General features: G+C 37.5%; 1 protein-coding gene across 2 annotated transcripts; it reads left to right on the forward strand.

Annotated features, from left to right (window-relative positions):
- The first annotated feature begins 15,773 nt into the window (after positions 1-15,773).
- LOC118034986 (AP-3 complex subunit mu) lies at positions 15,774-19,693 on the forward strand. Of its 2 annotated transcripts, none has more exons than XM_035040455.2 (8): positions 15,774-15,930; positions 16,056-16,155; positions 16,687-16,797; positions 16,893-16,982; positions 17,556-17,803; positions 18,302-18,511; positions 18,745-18,952; positions 19,228-19,693. In XM_035040455.2, the coding sequence occupies exons 1-8, from the start codon at positions 15,896-15,898 to the stop codon at positions 19,471-19,473; spliced, it is 1,248 nt and encodes a 415-aa protein (XP_034896346.1). In that variant the 5' UTR covers positions 15,774-15,895; the 3' UTR covers positions 19,474-19,693. The 2 variants fall into 2 exon arrangements, with proteins under 2 accessions (XP_034896346.1, XP_034896347.1); XM_035040456.2 differs by having other exon boundaries at positions 16,056-16,141.
- Positions 19,694-19,930: the final 237 nt, after the last annotated feature.

The raw sequence follows: 19,930 nt of genomic DNA on the forward strand, positions 1-19,930 counted from the left end.
CTTATCTCAATAGAGGTTTTGATATATAATTTATAATTTATATTATTTTTTAATATATTTTTTTTAAGTGAAAAATTTTTGTGCTTCAAAGTTGTATAAATTTGTATTATTTTTTACTTATTTTTTATTAAATAAACAAAGATGATGAGATTCAAACTCGTGATCACTTAGTTATCAAAGACTCTGATATTATGTCAAAGAACCATTTTAGCCTAATTAGCTTAAGCTGTTAGGTGAAGTTTTAAAATATGATTTATATTATTTTTTAACACATCTTCTTAAATAAAAACGTTTTTTGGGCTTAAAATTTATACAAATTCATATTACCTTGTGCTTAATTTTTCTCATATAAATAAGGACGGTAAGATTCGAACTTGTAATTATTTGGTTATCAAGTTTTGATATTATGTTAAAAAATCATTTTAACTTCATAATTTAAATTATTAAATGAGATTTAAAATATAATTTATATAATTTTTTAATAAATACAAATCATAAAATGGAAGTGATGGGATGTTTGAATGAAATAAGAGGAGAATTGAAGATATGCGAACTTGAGTATGTGAGAGACAAAGAAGATGCTGAAAAGGCAGAATTGCGTGAAAAAGAATAAACAAATTGGTATTTGAATAGAGTGATGAAAATAACAGCAAGAATGTGCTGCCAGGCTTGCAGCCTCATTTAGGCATAAGAAGCTTAACAGTTGAGGGTTATGGTGGTGGAAATTTCCCTTCATGGATGTCTATATTGCCACTCAATAATCTGATGGAGCTGAGATTGAAAGATTGCAGCAAATGAAGACAGCTCCTGACACTAGGATGTTTTCCTTGCCTTCAAATCCTAGATATAAGAAGAATGCCTAGCATTGAGTTCTATAGTAGTAATGGCATTGTAGCAGTACAGTTTCCAACACTAAAAGAATTTACCCTGTTCAATATGGTCTTGAACAGTGGATGGTACCAGGTGAAGAAGCTATTCAAGTTGCTGTAGTATTTCCTTGTCTTGAAAATTTGACTAGTTTTACAAGTTGAAAAGTATTTCGGTATTTCATCTTTCATCTCTTGTAGAATTTTTAAATTAAATATTGTGATAAATTGAAATATTTATCTAGTGAATTTCATGGCTTAACATCTCTTCAATTTTTAAGGATATGGAATTGTAAAAGAGGTGGCATCCATTCCAAGCATACAACACAGCACAGCTCTATGGTACTGCTCTGGTTTGATCTCAATTCCTGGTGATTTTTGAGATTTGAGTTGTCCATTGAAAATTTGAGGTTGTAAATTGGGAGCTCTTCCAAGCGGACTATAATATTGTACATCTCTAAAGGAATTGTGGATAGAGAATTGCAGAGAACTTATCCATATTAATGATGATTTTTTAGAAGAACTGTATTTGCTTCGAAGATTAACCATTGAATCATGTGATAAGCTAATCATTGTTCCATATGGCTTACGACAATTGCGTTCTCTTGTTCAGTTAACAATCACTAAGTCTCAGAGTTTGACTCATTTCCTAGAGGATTACTTAGGCTACATCACTCAACTGAAGGTATTAAGCATCAGAGGTTTTTCAAAGGAGCTGGAGGTTTTTCCTGCTGGGATTATAAATTCAATACAACACTTGAGTAGGTCCTTTGAAATCCCAAGGATATACGGATGGGATAAATTGAGTGTACCACGTCAACCTCAACACCTCGATGCCCTTGAAAAATGATTTGTAGAGAACTTCAGAGGAAAGGAATTTGAGGAAGCTTTGCGGCCAATCTTTCATCTCTTCAATAACTTCAGATTGTGAATTGAAAGAATGTGAAGCATTTAGGAAGTTCAACTCCAAATTGAAGGAATTGTGTATTTGGGGATGCCCTCTTCTTGAGGAAAATTGTAGCAAGGAGTAAGGACAATGACCATTGAATGTTTTTATTTGCATATATGTATAGATTTATGTATTTGTTTGATAACCTATCATTTGTACACAAACTCTTTTAAAAGAATCGTTCCTTCATGCTTAATTACTTCTATATATTTGTTTGATACATGCATCCATTCATGTGTGTGTGTGTGTGTTGAATGCTTTAGGGACAACTATTCCATCTGCAAGCTCTTTCATCTGCTTGAAGCAGCTTAATTACTCAACCTGCAAAAGTATCACAGTAATCGTAGAAGAGCTGGAGAACAGGACAAAAGAAATGAGAGGCAAAACATTAGAGCAGGCAAGGCAGTCTTAAAAAATATATGAAGTCTCTAGAACAAGGTCAAACAGATCTAAACTCTCTGAAGTATCGAAACATATTGCTTAGTCTAGTTTATTCTTCCTTTCCATCTTCAAAATGCTTAATGGAAGGGATGCTGCCTCTACTGTGCAATCCATGCATGGAATCTGGTTCGTGATGGTTGATTGGCAATGATATGAAGACTAGGGTTTGGGAGCATAGATGGTTGCCTATGAAATCATAAGGTGGAAGGGTATTGTTGATAGATGCAGCTATGCATCAATGAAGGTAAATCAGAAAAAGAAAAGGCCACCTTGTGTAGGAGTTTATAAACACAGATGCAGAAATTCACAGTTCAAGCAAGGTGAGGGGTCTGAACTGATCATCTGCAATTTAGCTCTTGATGAAATTTCATCCCATTTTCAAAAAAAAATTCTTATAGTGAATTCCTAGGAACAGTTACGCCTTTTCTACACAAAAATTAAAAAGAAAGACTGAAAAAAACAAAGCAACAAGTCAAGCTATATGAATGACCTAGTCTAACTAATGGCTCCTAATGATCTTCACAATGCTTAATGGAGGGATGTTGCCTCTATTGCGCTGAAAGTCACAACCAAGACTGATTGAACTATTTGCATATGTTGCCATTAATCTCAAATCTTTCAGCTGTTCTTCCACATCGTTGATTTATAATTCCTCATTGTCGACTGCTATTATAATTTCACCTTTCTTTGTGAATGTCAATAGCTTCATGCAGTATCCATTCATACGGATGCTACATAATTGCGTCCAGGATTCTTTCACTCCATATTGCTTCATTTCTTCCACCGTACAAATGAGCTCAAGCAATAACAATAAGCGCAAAGATTCCCTCTCAAGGAAGCCAAACTAAAATAATGACAAACAAGATCTTCAGGAGGTTTTGGCACTTCCTTGAATCCATCCCTCAAATCAAACCGTAATACAGCATGTACGCTAAGAAAACCCAATGCACGGAGCTCCATTCAGTGCATTTCCAAGAATTATTTTTGAAGGAAAAAACGGTGAAGAATGGCTTAAAACCCCTACTCCCCCAAACACACAACTTTATAGTCATTATCAGAATAATCATAGCCGATTCCAAAGTGTTGACTGTAAGTGATGCTAGTACTACTATAACATGGAAACACCTTGTAATATCCAGCGAATGGATTGAAGAGAAGTAGTTTTCCACTTTCGTTATGACTCAAAGATAAAAGCAACGAACTTGTTAGTTGATTGTTTTAGGACTGCAACGTGTCTAAGTATCAGAAATTATTTTATGCTTTCATTCTGTTTTTAGTTTGTCCTAGTCTTTAGGAAGTGGTTAGTTTGTTGGCACACGTTGCTGTTCATGGCACACGTTGATGTTCATGGCTTAATTCTCGGTTTCAGTTTTTTTCTCTGTTTCTATTTAATGTAAGCTTGCTGCATAATAATATTTGAATTCCCAGTTTGTATTCCCTTATCTACAATTTCTATCTTTCGCCCTTCTCCATATCCATAAACTTCTACCTCTGTTAAACTCCTTTCTTTCTTTAAAACTAACAAATTGGTATCAGAGCTTTTATTGTTCTTAAGGGATCTGTGTGTGACTTTGATGTATCATGGAAGCTGAAACAAGTTTCTCCTCAATTGCTCCGCCAGTGTTCAATGGTGACAACTACCAAATTTGGGCAGTACGCATGGAGACATATTTGGAAGCTTTAGATCTTTGGGAAGCAGTGGATGAAGACTATGATGTTCCTGTACTTCCAAACAATCCCACCATGACGCAAATCAAAACTCACAAGGAGATGAAGATGAAGAAGTCAAAGGCCAAAGCATGCTTGTTTGCTGCGGTGTCAACAACAATCTTCACAAGAATAATGTCCCGTAAGACAGCCAAGTCTATATGGGATTACCTTAAGGAAGAATATGCAGGAGATGAAAGGATAAGAGGAATGCAGGTTTTAAATTTGATACGGGATTTCGAGTTGCAAAAGATGAAGGAATCTGAAACAATTAAAGAGTATTCAGATAGACTTCTTGGAATTGCAAATAAAATCAGGCTACTCGGGTCTGAATTCAGTGATTCAAGGATTGTGGAAAAAATCCTTGTCACAGTACCTGAAAGGTATGAAGCGACAGTTACCACCTTGGAAAATACCAAGGATCTGTCAAAAATTTCCTTGGCAGAATTACTTAATTCCCTACAGGCGCAAGAGCAGAGACGACATATGAGGCAAGAGGTCAACACTAAAGGAGCCTTATTTGCAAAACATCATGGAGCTTACAGAAACAAAAGGAAAGAGAAGAAAGGCCAAGAGGGAAATTCTTTTGCTCCTGTTTTGAATAACAACAGAAGCAAAAAAGGAAGCTTCAAGGGTAAATATCCTCTTGGCCATCACTGTAAAAAGGAAGGTCACCCTCCATTCAAATGTTGGAGGAGACCTGATGCAAAATGTTCAAAATGCAATCAAATGGGACATGAAGCAGTAATTTGTAAGGGAAGAGCTCAACAACATGAAGTTGATGCCTAAGTTGCAGAACAAGAGGATGAAGATCAGCTTTTTGTAGCATCCTGCTTTGCAAGTAGTAGTTCGACTGAAAGTTGGTTAATTGACAGTGGTTGTACCAACCACTTGACCAATGACAAGAAACTCTTCAGAGATTTGAGGCCAACTGATATTACTAAAGTCAAAATTGGCAATGGTGATCACATCTCTGTCAAAGAAAGAGGGACAATCACCATAACCAGCACTGCAGGCACAAAGACAATTTCTGATGTTCTCTACGTACCAGAAATTAATCAAAATTTGTTGAGCGTAGGCCAATTGATTGAAAAAGGCTTTAAAGTGATCTTTGAAGATGGTTTTTGTCACATACTGGATGCTAACAGTGAGGAAATTCTCAAAGTGAGAATGAAAGGAAAAAGTTTTTCGTTTGATCCTATCAAAGAAGAACTTGCTGCATTCTCCATGAAAGCTTGCAACACAGAGATATGGCACAAGCGACTTGGTCATTGTCACTTACAAAGGATGCAACTTATGCAGGAAAGGGAACTCACAGTTGGCTTACCAACCTTTGGAGATCACTTACCGAATTGTCATGCTTGTCAATACGGTAAACAAAATAGGAGACCATTCCCAAAGTCATCTTGGAGAGCCACTCACAAGTTGCAGCTAATCCACACAGATGTATCAGGTCCTCAAAGAACTGAATCATTAGCAGGTAGTCGATATTACATTGCTTTTATTGATGATTTTTCAAGAATGTGCTGGATTTTTTTCTTGAAATTCAAGTCAGAAGTAGCTGGAGTCTTCTGGAAGTTCAAGAAGATGGTAGAAAATCAAAGTGGCTGCAAAATTCAAGCTGTAAGGTCAGATAATAGAAAGGAGTACACTTCAGCAGAATTTGATATGTTTTGTGAAGAAGCTGGCATTGAACACCAGCTTACTGCTCCTTACACTCCGCAGCAAAACGGAGTAAGTGAAAGGAGAAATAGATACATAATGGAGATGGCCAGATGCATGCTACATGACAAGGAGTTACCCAAATATTTTTGGGCTGAAGCGGCCAGTACTGCTGTTTTCTTACAGAACAGATTACCCACCAAAGCATTGAAGGATAAAACTCCATTTGAGGCATGGTATGACTATAAACCTTCACTCAATTTTCTTAGAGTGTTTGGTTGCTTGTGTTTCTCTCACATTCCACAGGTCAAGCGGGATAAACTTGATAAAAAGTCAGAACCAGGCATCTTTGTTGGGTACAGCTCTTCCTCAAAAGCATATAAAGTTTATCAACCTCAAACAGGGAAGATAATTGTCAGTAGAGATGTGTTCTTCAATGAAGAAGAGAAATGGAATTGGGAACAGACAAAAGAAACATCCACAAGCAAGCAAAAATCAAGTCTAACCTCCCAAACAAGAGAAGAGCAAGCATCAGAACAGTGGCAAGAAGAATTGGAAGATGATCTTCCAATTCGTGGAACAAGACCGCTCCATAATATCTATCAGCGATGCAATGTGGCCATTTGTGAACCTGCTGGTTATGAAGAGGCTATTAAAGATCCAAAATGGCAGAAGGCAATGGAGGAGGAGCTGTCAATGGTAAAAAAGAACAAGACTTGGGAGCTAGTTGACAGGCCAAAGGATAGAAAGATTATTGGAGTAAAATGGGTGTTTAGAACCAAGCTCAATGTTGATGGTTCCATCAACAAACACAAAGCCAGGCTTGTTGTTAAGGGATATGCTCAAGTCTTTGGAGTTGATTACTCGGATACATTTGCCCCTGTTGCTAGATTGGATACTATTCGGCTTGTGCTAGCTATAGCAGCTCAAAATGGGTGGAAGGTGTTTCAACTAGATGTGAAATCTGCTTTTTTAAATGGTATTTTGCAGGAGGAAATCTATGTTGAACAGCCCGAGGGATTCATGGAACAAGGAGAAGAGGAGAAGGTCTACTTGCTCAAGAAGGCTCTATATGGCTTGAAACAAGCACCTAGAGCATGGTATAGCAAGATAGATGAGCATCTGTCAAGCCTAGGATTTCAGAAAAGTTTGTCAGAGGCTACTCTTTATGTGAAATGTAAAGGAGACAATCTGCTTATAGTCTCTCTTTACGTTGATGATCTTTTGATCACAGGTGACAATGCCAAGCTTGTTGAAGAGTTCAAAAGGGAAATGATGAAAATTTTTGAAATGACAGACCTTGGACTCATGGCATACTTTCTGGGAATGGAGATCAAACAGTTAGAAAATGAAGTTTTCATCTGTCAAAAGAAATATGCCAAGGAAATTCTCAAGAAGTTTCATATGGAGGACTGTAGGGCAATGGCTACTCCAATGAATCCAAAGGAGAGCTTAAGTAAAGAGGACGACACAGACAAAGTTGAAGAAGGCTATTTCAGAAGCATGATTGGCTGCCTAATGTACCTAACAGCAACCAGGCCAGATATTCTTTTTGTTGTAAGCATTCTCTCTCGTTACATGCATTGTGCCAGTGAAATGCATCTTAAAGCTGCGAAAAGAGTTATTAGATACATCAAAGGAACTATTGATTTTGGTGTAAAATTCAAGCACTGTCAAAACTTCAAGTTGCTGGGATTTTCTGACAGTGATTGGGGTGGATCAGTGGATGACATGAAGAGTACATCTGGGTACTGTTTTAGCCTAGGATCAGGAGTTTTCTCATGGAGTTCCAAGAAGCAAGAGACTGTAGCACAGTCTACTGTCGAGGCTGAATTTATTGCTGCTACAGCAGCAGTGAATCAAGCTTTGTGGCTGAGGAAGTTGTTCTGTGATTTACATTTGAAGCAACAAAATGATACAGAGGTGTTTGTGGACAATCAGGCAGCAATTGCAATCTCCCACAATCCAGTTTTTCATGGAAAAACCAAGCATTTCAAGATCAAATTTTTCTTTTTAAGGGAAGTGCAGAAGGAAGGAGAAGTGAGCCTCATTTATTGCAAATCTGAAGATCAGCTCGCAGACATTTTTACAAAACCTTTGCCAGCAAACAAGTTTGAGCCTCTTAGGCGAAGACTTGGAGTTTGCAGCTCCTAAATCATGGAGGAGTGTTAGTTGATTGTTTTAGGACTGCAACGTGTCTAAGTATCAGAAATTATTTTATGCTTTCATTTTGTTTTTAGTTTGTCCTAGTCTTTAGGAAGTGGTTAGTTTGTTGGCACACGTTGCTGTTCATGGCACACGTTGATGTTCATGGCTTAATTCTCGGTTTCAGTTTTTTTCTCTGTTTCTATTTAATGTAAGCTTGCTGCATAATAATATTTGAATTCCCAGTTTGTATTCCCTTATCTACAATTTCTATCTTTCGCCCTTCTCCATATCCATAAACTTCTACCTCTGTTATACTCCTTTCTTTCTTTAAAACTAACAGAACTATCACAAGAAGTAAGTATCTCAGCACTGGCTAATAGTGATGGCATTAGAGACTCGTTGAACTGATATTCAACTGTGACAATTGCGGCGTTGGCTTCTGAATCAGAAGTTGCTTCATAGCAATCTATCATGGAGCAATGTTTCTTAAACAAGAGAAAAAGCTTTTGGTTCTTGTTATTTATATGGGGGCATATCAAATCAGACCATGACTTGCAAACACAACGAAACCTGTACAAAGACTTTTCTGGTAATCTAGAGAAAATATCCAGTATCCCATTTGTTCCTTCTCTCCATTGCAAAGTTCTATCTGAAGCATAAATCTAGTAGCAATTGGACTGGAAGAATGAGGAACAATTCTGCAAGGAAGAGTAGAAGAGCAATCTAGAAATAAGAGGCATTCTATGTAGCAGAAACACCTCTGACATCAGCAACTCGGTCAGCCAGGCTTAGTTTTCTGAGTTGATTTCTAAGTTCTGGTTTGTATTAACTATCTCAGATTAGATTAGGATTAACCTTATTAGCTATTTTCGAGCAATTTGAGTCATTATTAGGCTAGGATAAAAAATCTAAATAAATAGCCAAAGGTGTATGAATCAAGCATAAAAAATTAAAAAATAAAATAACAAGCACCTTTCAGAACTTATCTCTCCCTCTCTTCTCTTTTTGAGATTTCATAAAATCATATTAACTCAACAACTTAAGCGATTCCAAGAATAATTCTACATTACTCTCTAACAATATATACCCTGAATTGCAAAAACAGTAGAGAAAAATTCGAGTTAACTTCTCTGTTAGACCGACAATCTGACAATCCAATCTTATATGAAATACCGTAAACAACATCGGAGTAGGCTTTGTTTGCCTGCACTTTGTGCATCAGGACAGAAGAAGAAGAGAAATCATGCCAGTTGCAAGCCTAATAAACACTCTTAACAGTTTTTTGTTGCATAATGAAGTAAACCTTGTCAGCATATATCTAAATCATGAATGTATGGAAGATATTCTTCAGACAAATATTCCTTGTCGATTTTACAGGGAATGAGGCCAACAGCTGCGTAGATACTTGCAGTTCTACCATAGCCACATGATAATCGATACCGAAAGAAGAGGTCTAGTTACGGGCTTCATCCGAGGTCTAGTTACAGGCTTCATCCGACAAAATTGAATTCTTCGGCACTGTAGCTTCTTGCTGTTTGTGTCAAGATATCAAATGCTCTGCCTCAGCCACCTCAGCTTTAACCACCTCAGCTTCAGCCACTCTGCTTCAGCCACCTGTCAAAGAGAATAGAGAATATAATGGTTAGCAAAGTTTGTTAATATGGTAAGGCAGTTAATGCATTCTGTTACAGCTGAGTAGAAAACGTAACCAAGCTTTTCATCTACAGCAGTATATAAATGAATGTAATAGTGCTGGGAACGTAACAAGTGAATAAAACATATAGACATTTTCTTCTTCTTCCTCTGCATTACAGCAGTATATTTCTCTACTTCTATTCTGCTTATTGTTCATCTCTATAATTCTTGCTAGTCTTTCATGGTATCAGAGCATTAGGATTGTTAGTATCTTGTGAGCTTGTGATTTCTCTGTCTCTAATCTCTGTTTCTGGTGTTATTATCGCCATATTCAATCAAAAAAATCAATAACAATGATCTGCCTATAAGCTGTTTGATATATTGTCAAACTGAAAGAATTCTCTTCAAACACTCTTCTCAACCTGTGATTTCTGTGATTCTCTTCCTCCTCATTACCTAATCTCAGTCGTTTGAACTTCAAAAATTGATAACAACTTCTCAACTACAGATTCTCCAATCTCCCATTACCTCTTTACTTCCTACAGTTTCAACAGCAGTAACCGTTAAATTGGATGACACAAATTACCTCATCTGGAACTTTCAAATGCAAATTCTACTGGAGAGTCATGGTATTTCAGGATTTGTTGATGGATCAACAAAGTGTCCACATCGGTTTGATACAGCTTCTGATGTTGAAGGTGCTGAAACTGATGATTACAAAATTTGGAAAATGCATGACCGGGCATTGATGCAGTTGATTATTGCTACTCTCTCTTCAACTGCAATCTCCTACGTTATTGGATGTGTTAGCTCTCATGACATGTGGATTCAACTGAAGGATAGATTTTCCACAATTTCCAAGGCACGAATATTTCAGATGAAAAGTGAGCTTCAAACCATCAAGAAGGGCTCCGATACTGTGACTCAATATTTGCAGAAAATCAAGGATGCTCGGGATCATCTTTCTGCAGCAGGGGTTTATTTTGAAGATGATGACATTGTCATCTTGGCTCTCAATGGTCTTCCTTCTGATTATAACACCTTTCGGTGTATGGTTCGTAGGCAGAGACAATGTGTTATCTCTTAAAGATTTTCGGTCCTCAATTGCTGGCTGAAGAAGCTACTCTTGAGCAAACTTATTCTGCTGCTTCATTTGTTCCTGCAATGATGGCTCAACATCAGGGATCTTCCTGGCAAAGCTCTTGCTCTTGATGAAGGTAGCCTTCATTCTCATCCTTCTAACTCCAAGTCTGCTCCTCCTCCTGGCTTCAATGGAGGATTTAATGGTCATAACAGTGGATTTCATGGTTCCAATGGTGGATATTTTGGCACTCGGGGGTCTCACTTTAAAGGACGTGGCAGAGGACGTAATCAGTATCAGTTCAGCCCACGTCCTTATCAGGTTCCACCTACATCTCACCCTGGTCTTCTTGGTCCTGGCATTGACATTCCTACATGTCAAATTTGCACTAAGAAAGGTCATGTAGCTGCTGATTGTTATCAGCGTCACACTCTGTCTCCTAATCCTGCCACTTCCATTCAATGTCAAATTTGTTGGAAATTTGGGCACACTGCTGTTCAGTGTTACCATCGAGGTAATTTCAGCTATCAAGGTCGGCCTCCCTCCAGTAATCTTAGTGCTATGCATGCTGCGTTTCCACCTGCTTCTCCTCCAGAACAATTTTGGGTGGCTGATACTGGCGCCACCACACATATGACCTCTGATTTGGCTCAACTTAATCTGGCTGTACCTTTCTCAGGAGCTGATACTGTTACCACAGCTGGAGGTTCAGGTTTGACCATCTCTAATATTGGTTCTTCTATTCTGGATGTCCCTCATTGCTCCTTACAATTAAAGCAAGTTTTGCATGTGCCAAAACTCTCTCAACACTTGTTATCGGTTTCATAAGCTGTGCAAAGATAACAACTGCCGTTTTTATTTTGTGATGCTTTTTGGTTTTTGGATTCAGGACAAAATCACGGGGAATGTCCTCCTCAAGGGACTGTGTAGAGCTGGGTTATATCCTATTCCTTTTTCTTTTTCATTTCCTTCGCAGTCTTTCTTTCCACATAATCCAGTTTGTTATCTTGGTAAACAGGTCCACACAAGTCTTTGGCACAAGCGTCTTGGTCATCCTTCAAACACAGTCACCTCTACTCTGTTAAAACAATCCCAGATTCCTTTCACCTCAGACACATCCAAATTTGTTTGTACCACTTGTTTAGAAGGTAAACTTGCCAAACTTCCTTTTCCTTATCCGGCAGTTAAATCTGTTAAACCTTTAGAGGTCATTCATAGTGATGTTTGGGGGCCTTCTCCCACTGTATCTATTGAAGGTTTCAGATATTATGTTAGCTTCATTGATGAATGTACTCGATTTACTTGGATTTTTCCAATGATTAATAAAGGAGAGGCTTATTCCATTTTTGTTTCCTTTCATACCTTCTTAGTTACTCAATTCTCTGCTACTCTTCGAGTCTTTCAGAGTGATGGGGGTGGTGAGTATCTTAGTAATAAATTCAAACATTACCTCCTTGCCAAGGGTATTATCCATCAAATGTCTTGTCCCTATACTCCGGAACAAAATGGCCTTGCTGAGCGCAAACATCGACATATTTTAGAAACAACCATTACTTTATTACAAACTGCCCATTTACCTCTAAAATTTTGGTTTCATGCTTGTGCTACTTCCATTTATTTGATTAATAGAATGCCCTGTCAAATTCTTCAACACAACTCACCATATTTCCTGCTATATGGCTCTCCACCCGTTGTTCATCATTTGCGAATTTTTGGTTGTGCTTGTTTTCCTTTACTCAAGCCTTATAATTCTAACAAGCTTCAGCCCAAGACTTCCACTTGTATTTTTCTGGGGTATGCAGGTCAGTATAAGGGGTATATTTGTTTTTCTATTCGCACAAATCGTTTCTTTGTCACTAGACATGTTCTATTTGATGAATCTATGTTTCCTTACTCTCATGTGCTTCCTGTATCCCCTTCCACTTCCTCATTCCCTTGTCTACATCCCACTATGTTCCCTCTTATTTCTCCTCCTCCTCAAGTGGCTGCATCTCAGCCTCTATTATCTCCCAGTTCCTCCTCACAGCCTACATTGTCTCCACCTCAGCCCACTCTGTCACCTACACAGTCTCCTCTCCCTGTTGATCCTGACTTCCAGCCTGAGAATCTATGTGTGGTCTTACCTCTTTCCCCACTAAATCTTCATCCCATGACGACCAGGTCTAAGAATGGTATCTCCAAAAGAAAGGCTTACTCTGCCTCTGTCCAGTTTGTTGCTTCTTCTCAGGTTGAACCCCATTCCTTCAAGGCTGCTTCAACCATTCCTGAATGGCAGTCTGCTATGCGAGAGGAGCTTGATGCTCTTCATGCCCAAAGTACTTGGGACTTGGTGCCTCTTCCACCTAGCAAAAAAATCTTGTTGGCTGTAAATGGGTCTACCGAATAAAAAAAGAATGCAGATGGTTCTATCGCTAGGCATAAAGCTCGGTTGGTGGCCAAGGGTTTCAGTCAAGAGGAAGGAATTGACTATCATGAAACCTTTAGTCCTGTCGTGAAACCTACTACGGTTCGTTTGGTCCTTGCTCTTGCTGCTCAGTTTAACTGGTCTTTAACGACAACTTGACGTTACCAATGCCTTTTTGCATGGTCTTCTGCATGAGGAGGTTTATATGGCTCAGCCCCCAGGTTTTGTGAGTAAGCTTCATCCTTCTGACTTTGTTTGCAGACTCAAGAAATCGTTATATGGCCTTAAACAGGCTCCTCGTGCCTGGAATGAACGCTTCACCAGTTTTTTACCAAGTTTGGGATTTCAAGCATCTTCTGCCGATCCATCTTTGTTTGTTCAGCATTCTTCTCTTGGTGTTGTGATTTTGCTACTCTATGTTGATGATATCATCCTTACTGGTAGTCATGCTTCTCTTCTTTCTTCAGTCATTGCTGCCTTGACTCAAGAATTTGATATGAAGGATCTCGGCAGGTTGCATTATTTTTTGGGATTGCAGATCACATATCTCCCTTCCGGTTTGTTTGTGTCCCAGACGAGTTACATCACTGACTTACTTAGTAGAGTTGATTTACAGCATTCCAAATCTTGTGATACTCCTTGTCTTCCTCATCATCATTTGCTCAAGGATGATGGACAGCCCTACTCTCATCCTCAACAGTATCGCAGTATTGTTTGGTGCCTTGCAGTATCTCACGTTCACCAGGCCTGATATTGCCTTCTCTGTCAACCAGGCTTGCCAATTTATGCATAATCCCATGCATTCTCATGTTGTTGCTGTCAAACGGATATTGCGGTATCTTAAAGGTACCCTTGATGTTGGTCTTCATTTTCAGGCTGGTCCTCTTCATCTCCAAGCTTATAGTGATGCTGACTGGGCCGGTGATCCCAATGATCGTCGTTCTGTCTCTGGCTCTATTGTCTTCCTCGGCTCTAGTCCTATTTCTTGGGCTTCTAAGAAACAACATACTGTTTCTCGCTCCTCTACTGAAGCTGAGTATCGCGCTCTTGCGATTGCTGCTGCTGAACTTGCTTGGATTCGCCAGCTTCTCTGTGACGTTCACATTCCTTTTACATATCCCTCCGATCATTCATTGTGATAATATCTCTGCTATTTCCCTTGCTTCCAATCCTGTTTTCCATTCCAGAATGAAGCATCTCCAAATTGATTATCATTTTGTTCGCGAACGTGTTATCAAAGGTGATTTGTTGGTTCAACATGTCTCTTCCGCTGATCAATTTGCTGATATTCTCACTAAAGGTCTTTCCACTCCTTTATTTCGGCGTCACTGTTTCAATCTTATGCTTGGTTCCTCCAAGCATATGATTGCGGGGGAATGTCAAGATATCAAATGCTCTGCCTCAGCCACCTCAGCTTTAACCACCTCAGCTTCAGCCACTCTGCTTCAGCCACCTGTCAAAGAGAATAGAGAATATAATGGTTAGCAAAGTTTGTTAATATGGTAAGGCAGTTAATGCATTCTGTTACAGCTGAGTAGAAAACGTAACCAAGCTTTTCATCTACAGCAGTATATAAATGAATGTAATAGTGCTGGAACGTAACAAGTGAATAAAACATATAGACATTTTCTTCTTCTTCCTCTGCATTACAGCAGTATATTTCTCTACTTCTATTCTGCTTCTTGTTCATCTCTATAATTCTTGCTAGTCTTTCAGTTTGCCATTGTAACCTCATCATTCTCTCTAAACTCCAGTGGCTTCATAAGGCAGCTGAACTGCAGCTGTAATAAAGGTCCATATAGGTTGGCGCCATGTAGTTTACACACTTGAGCCCAAGTTTCTGCCACTCCATATTGCTTCATTTCCCAGAAATGCTTCAGAACTGGTAAAAGCATATGCAGAATGGCAATTTCCCCTCATGGAAGCAAAACTAAGTTTGTGTTTAGATAGTGTTACAAGATAGAAAAGACAAAAACATGTTTTGTTGAAGGGAGAAGATAAAGATATAAAATAAATTTGTTTATAGAATAATTTTGAAATGAATTTCTATCTTTTCATAAAAATTCTATTATCTTTATCTCTTCTATTTTAAAATAGTAATTAAACGTTACGTAAAAAAATGAAGAACCATGTATATATAATTCAGAAAGTTCCCTTTCTTGATATGCTAGCATCCTTAGAAAGTTAAGGACTCCTTAATTTTGCCATAGAAAACCCAATGCAAAGCTCCATTCCCTGATTAGATTCCATCCTGGTAAACAGTACCGATCCAATCGGGCATAGAATTGCTCCTCCATGAATTAGTTTGGAAGGGAAAAAAGAGTTGAAAATGATTATGTCCCTTGTACCTCATATACACAGATTTATAGAAAGATCAATCATAACAAAGTCCATAACATTTACATCGCTGATTATCATATTCCCTCGACACGGAACTCTTCTGAGAATTGGATTCAAAAGCAATAATCTCTCATTTTCTCGATCTTACAATGACAAAAGCAACCAAATATCACAAGAAGAAATTCAGCTTTGCCAAGTGATGACTGGAATTGTAATCCTTGAATCAGGACTCAACTTTCACCGTTGCAGAATTGGCCTAACAATAATAAGTTGCTCCTTGGCATTGCAGAATGTAAGGAGAAAAAAAAGGCAAAAACGTGTTAGATTAAAAAAATATAAACAGATAAAATAAATTTTTCTTTAAATCTGAAATACTCTTGAAGTGAGTTTTTATACTGTAAGGGGATTGTAGGAGGAAAAAAAAAACTCCATTCAGAATTTCTAAATACATAAAAGACCCATTTGAGAAAAAAAAGGTTATCGGAGGACCAAAATGATATTTATCTTATAACTAGTAGCCCACTTTGATGTTTGTCCTATTGTTCTTACCGAACTCATCCCTGAAAACCGTCCTCAATAAACTTTTTGCCTGCCACCTCCACTACTCTTCTCCACCTCCATCCTCCAAAGGATTGAGAAAATTATTCGAAGCAAAGAGAGAGATGTTGCAGTGTATATTTCTACTTTCAGATTCTGGGTAAGTCTCAAAATCTCTTCAGAACAAATCTTTCAAATCCAAAAACAGTATAGACTGCATCTTTATCTGATCTGATTAATGTCACCAACTGTATTTTGTGTGTTTTGTGTGACCTTTTTTGACAGAGAGGTAATGCTAGAGAAACAGTTAACTGGGCATAGAGTAGATAGATCCATTTGTGCTTGGTTTTGGGATCAAATTGTTTCTCAAGGTGATTCCTTTAAGGTACTTGGAAGCTTCGACATTGTTTGTTGGACTTTTTTTGCAATTTTGGAATCTGGGTTTGATTTTAATCTGAATTTTTTTTGAATATTTCATGATTATATTAGCTTTTTTTGGCTTGTGTAGTTTCAAGCTTTGATCTTTTCTGAGTTTGGATTTTGACAAAGTTGTTTAGCTAAGCGTTTCAACTTCTGGGTTTGATTTTGTTCTTATTTTTGTGTAATTGAGTTTATATTAGCTGTTTTTGGGTTTTTCCTGTTCAAGTTTTGATCTTTTTGGGTTTCGTTTGGTACCTTAGTGGCTTTAGGCAAAGCTGTTTGGCTTCATTTTGGAATTTCCAATTCTGGGTAGGATTTGAATCTCATTTTCTGTCTATAATTCAGGTTTATGCTACCTGGTTTTGCTTTGTTTATTCTAAAGATTTGCTTTTTTTTGCGTTTCAATTGATATTTTGATTTTGTTTTAGTTTGTTTCTGTCGTTGATGCTATTGTCATTTGTTGTATCTTTCATTTGCTTTGCTGTTGTTTTGATAGCAACAACCGGTTATTGCATCACCAACACATTACTTGTTCCAAATTGTCCGGGAAGGGATCACTTTTTTAGCTTGCACCCAAGTTGAAATGCCACCTTTGATGGGCATTGAGGTAGATTTTGTTAGCTTATGTGCTTTGTGATTGGATGTGATTATGTATGGGTTGATGGTGTTCAAGTCCTTGACTTTTACCTGCTAGATTTTCAGTTCCTTTGCAGAGTAGCTGATGTTCTCTCAGATTATCTAGAAGGGTTGAATGAAGATGTAATAAAGGATAACTTTGTAATTGTGTATGAGGTACTTTTATGAATCGTTTTCATTTTCGATCATTATGCTAGTTTCTTTCTGTGAATTATGAGAATAGCATACATACAGTATTTTGAGATTGTGGAAATTATTGGTGTAAAAAGTGGCCATGACTCATGTATAGGATCCAATTACTAGTAACTAAACGTTGTTTTGGGACTTCAGAGAAAGGTCTCAAATCAACCTGATAATATGTTTAAAAATAATAAGTCAGTCTTTCAATACATCGTGTCTCTAATTACTTATAATTACTCTGGTTTTTCAAGTGACCTTTCCATATTTTATGGTATTAAAACCAAAAGATGACACGTTTCACCTTGTATTAAACAATACAAAAACTGTATTTGCAGCTTGTATGTTTTATGATTTTTACAGTAACAAAAAATCTGTTAAATAGATTGACAATAGAAGGTGCTTTTCTTTTGTTATTAATTCATTGGTTGAGATTGAAAGGGGTAAATTCTAAAATCTAAAAGTTCTCCTTTGGTTCAGGATTTCCCTCCTTTCCCTAGTCTTTTTTCCTATTTTATGTACACAAACCAACATTTTAATTAAAATTTGCAGCTTTTGGATGAGATGATAGACAATGGCTTCCCCCTGACCACAGAACCTAACATACTGAGGGAGATGATAGCTCCACCAAATATTGTGAGCAAAATGTTGAGTGTTGTGACTGGTAACAGTTCAAATGTGAGCAACACTCTTCCAGGTGCTACAGCATCTTGTGTTCCATGGAGAACGACAGACGTAAAATATGCTAACAATGAGGTGTATGTTGATCTTGTTGAAGAAATGGATGCAATTATAAATAGGTATTTCTCTATTCTTAAAATTTTCGTAGAACTTAATTGTTTGCATTAGGTACATCTCCCTTCCAATTGGTTATTTGAATTTCTCCGTCTACATGATTATGATTCAACATAGGTAATTTTGTATTTTCCTATAGACACTTTCACAGATGATTTGACTTTCTGAAGAATCTCCAGTACAAATTATTTGCCACTATTACATAACAAATGGGGAAGGGGACCATCTCAGTAGTGTGATTAGCTGCCTTAATAGGTTTTTTGTACTGAATACAGATCTGCAGTGTCACTTGCCATTATTTGGTGTTTTGCATATTATGTTACTATTTTGATTTTTCACCTTCACGTGAACTATTTTTCTTTAGATGCTCTTAGAAAATGCATTTCAAGTTAAAGGTCTATGAAATTTCCTTCTTTGGTTGATATCATTGAATTTCATATATTTATCCTGTGTGGTTTCATACTTATGGCTAAGCAATTTTCTTTTTCAAATGCATTTTTCAGGGATGGGGTCTTGGTAAAGTGTGAGGTTTATGGTGAAGTTCAAGTAAACTCCCATATCACAGGTGTTCCTGACTTGACTCTATCATTTACAAACCCATCTATTATGGATGATGTCAGATTTCATCCATGTGTTCGGTTCCGGCCTTGGGAATCCCATCATATCCTATCATTTGTGCCTCCTGATGGACTATTTAAGCTCATGAGTTACAGGTCCATATTGTGCAGTGCACATCCTAAATGTTTTGGTTCTTTTATTGTCAATGTCAGTTTCTGATCATTTAGTTTACTTATCTGTGGTATTCCTATTATGAAGTATATATGCAAGATAACTACTTGGGGAAGATGTAGAGAGAATAAGTATAGTCTTATCCTCTTGTTAGTCACCTTGTTCACATGTATGCTGTAGTTTTTTTCATTTTGAATAACCTTTATCCTTTATTCAGGGTTAAAAAGTTGAAAAGTACCCCAATATATGTAAAGCCACAGATTACATCCGATGATGGGACATGCCGCGTCAATGTGATGGTTGGTATACGAAATGACCCTGGAAAGATGATTGACTCAATAACAGTGCAATTTCAACTGCCTTCGTGTGTTTTGTCACCTGATCTGACTGCAAATCATGGAGCAGTGACCATCTTCTCAAACAAGGTATCTGTGCTGAACTTATCTTGATACCTTTAATGTTTGGTGAGAAAAGTTATATTGATACCTTTCGTTATTCAGCGCACACATAAGAAAAAAGGAAAAACAAGATGCATGTTCCATGTATCTCTGTTTGGAAAGATGACAAAAATGCTGGTTCTGTGCCTCTCTTTTGATAAATTGTTTCATCACATGACAAAAATCGTTCAGGCTGGATTCTTTTTTCTTTTTTCTGTACATGGCAGAGTTTGATTATTTAGTTTGTTTACCCGTATTTGCAGATGTGCACTTGGTCAATTGATCGAATACCAAAAGATAGAGCCCCTGCATTATCTGGAACACTGATGCTTGAGACAGGATTAAAGCGGCTTAACGTATTTCCCACATTTCAAGTGGGTTTTAGAATCCAGGGTGTTGCCCTCTCTGGCCTGCAATTAGATAAACTGGATCTCAGGGTTGTACCAAGCCGTCTTTATAAAGGGTTTCGAGCTTTCACAAGATCAGGACTATATGAAGTAAGGTCATAGATTTTGTATTGTATCAAGATTAATTTCCAATCTGTTATGCTACTTGCCATGATTTTGTCATTCTGTATTATAGCATGGATGCCAGTTGATCAATGCTGTTAAGATCATTTTTGTAACCTGACAAGATCGTTTTGTTTTGCAGCTAGACATGATTTTGTGTTGTATCATAACATTTTTAACAAAATCAATTAGAACTGTGATCAAATCATTAACCTCTGAATGTGTTGGCTCTCATAGTCGCAACTTTCACTGTTTCAAGAAGCTGCTTTCCAGTCACAAAAAGTCCCGCAGTGCTCTTGTGGATGAACTCTCAGGGCAATTAACCATTGATTTTGGGGAGTTTCTCATCTTCAGAATAGAAACAGAATAATAGAGAATTGAAGTCACAAAAAGGAAAACTGAAATTTATATTGAGTTTTTTAAAAAATGTATTTTAAAGGTTATACATAGTTTTTCG

Source organism: Populus alba, chromosome 5 (assembly GCF_005239225.2).
Source record: "Populus alba chromosome 5, ASM523922v2, whole genome shotgun sequence".
Lineage (NCBI taxonomy): Eukaryota > Viridiplantae > Streptophyta > Magnoliopsida > Malpighiales > Salicaceae > Populus > Populus alba.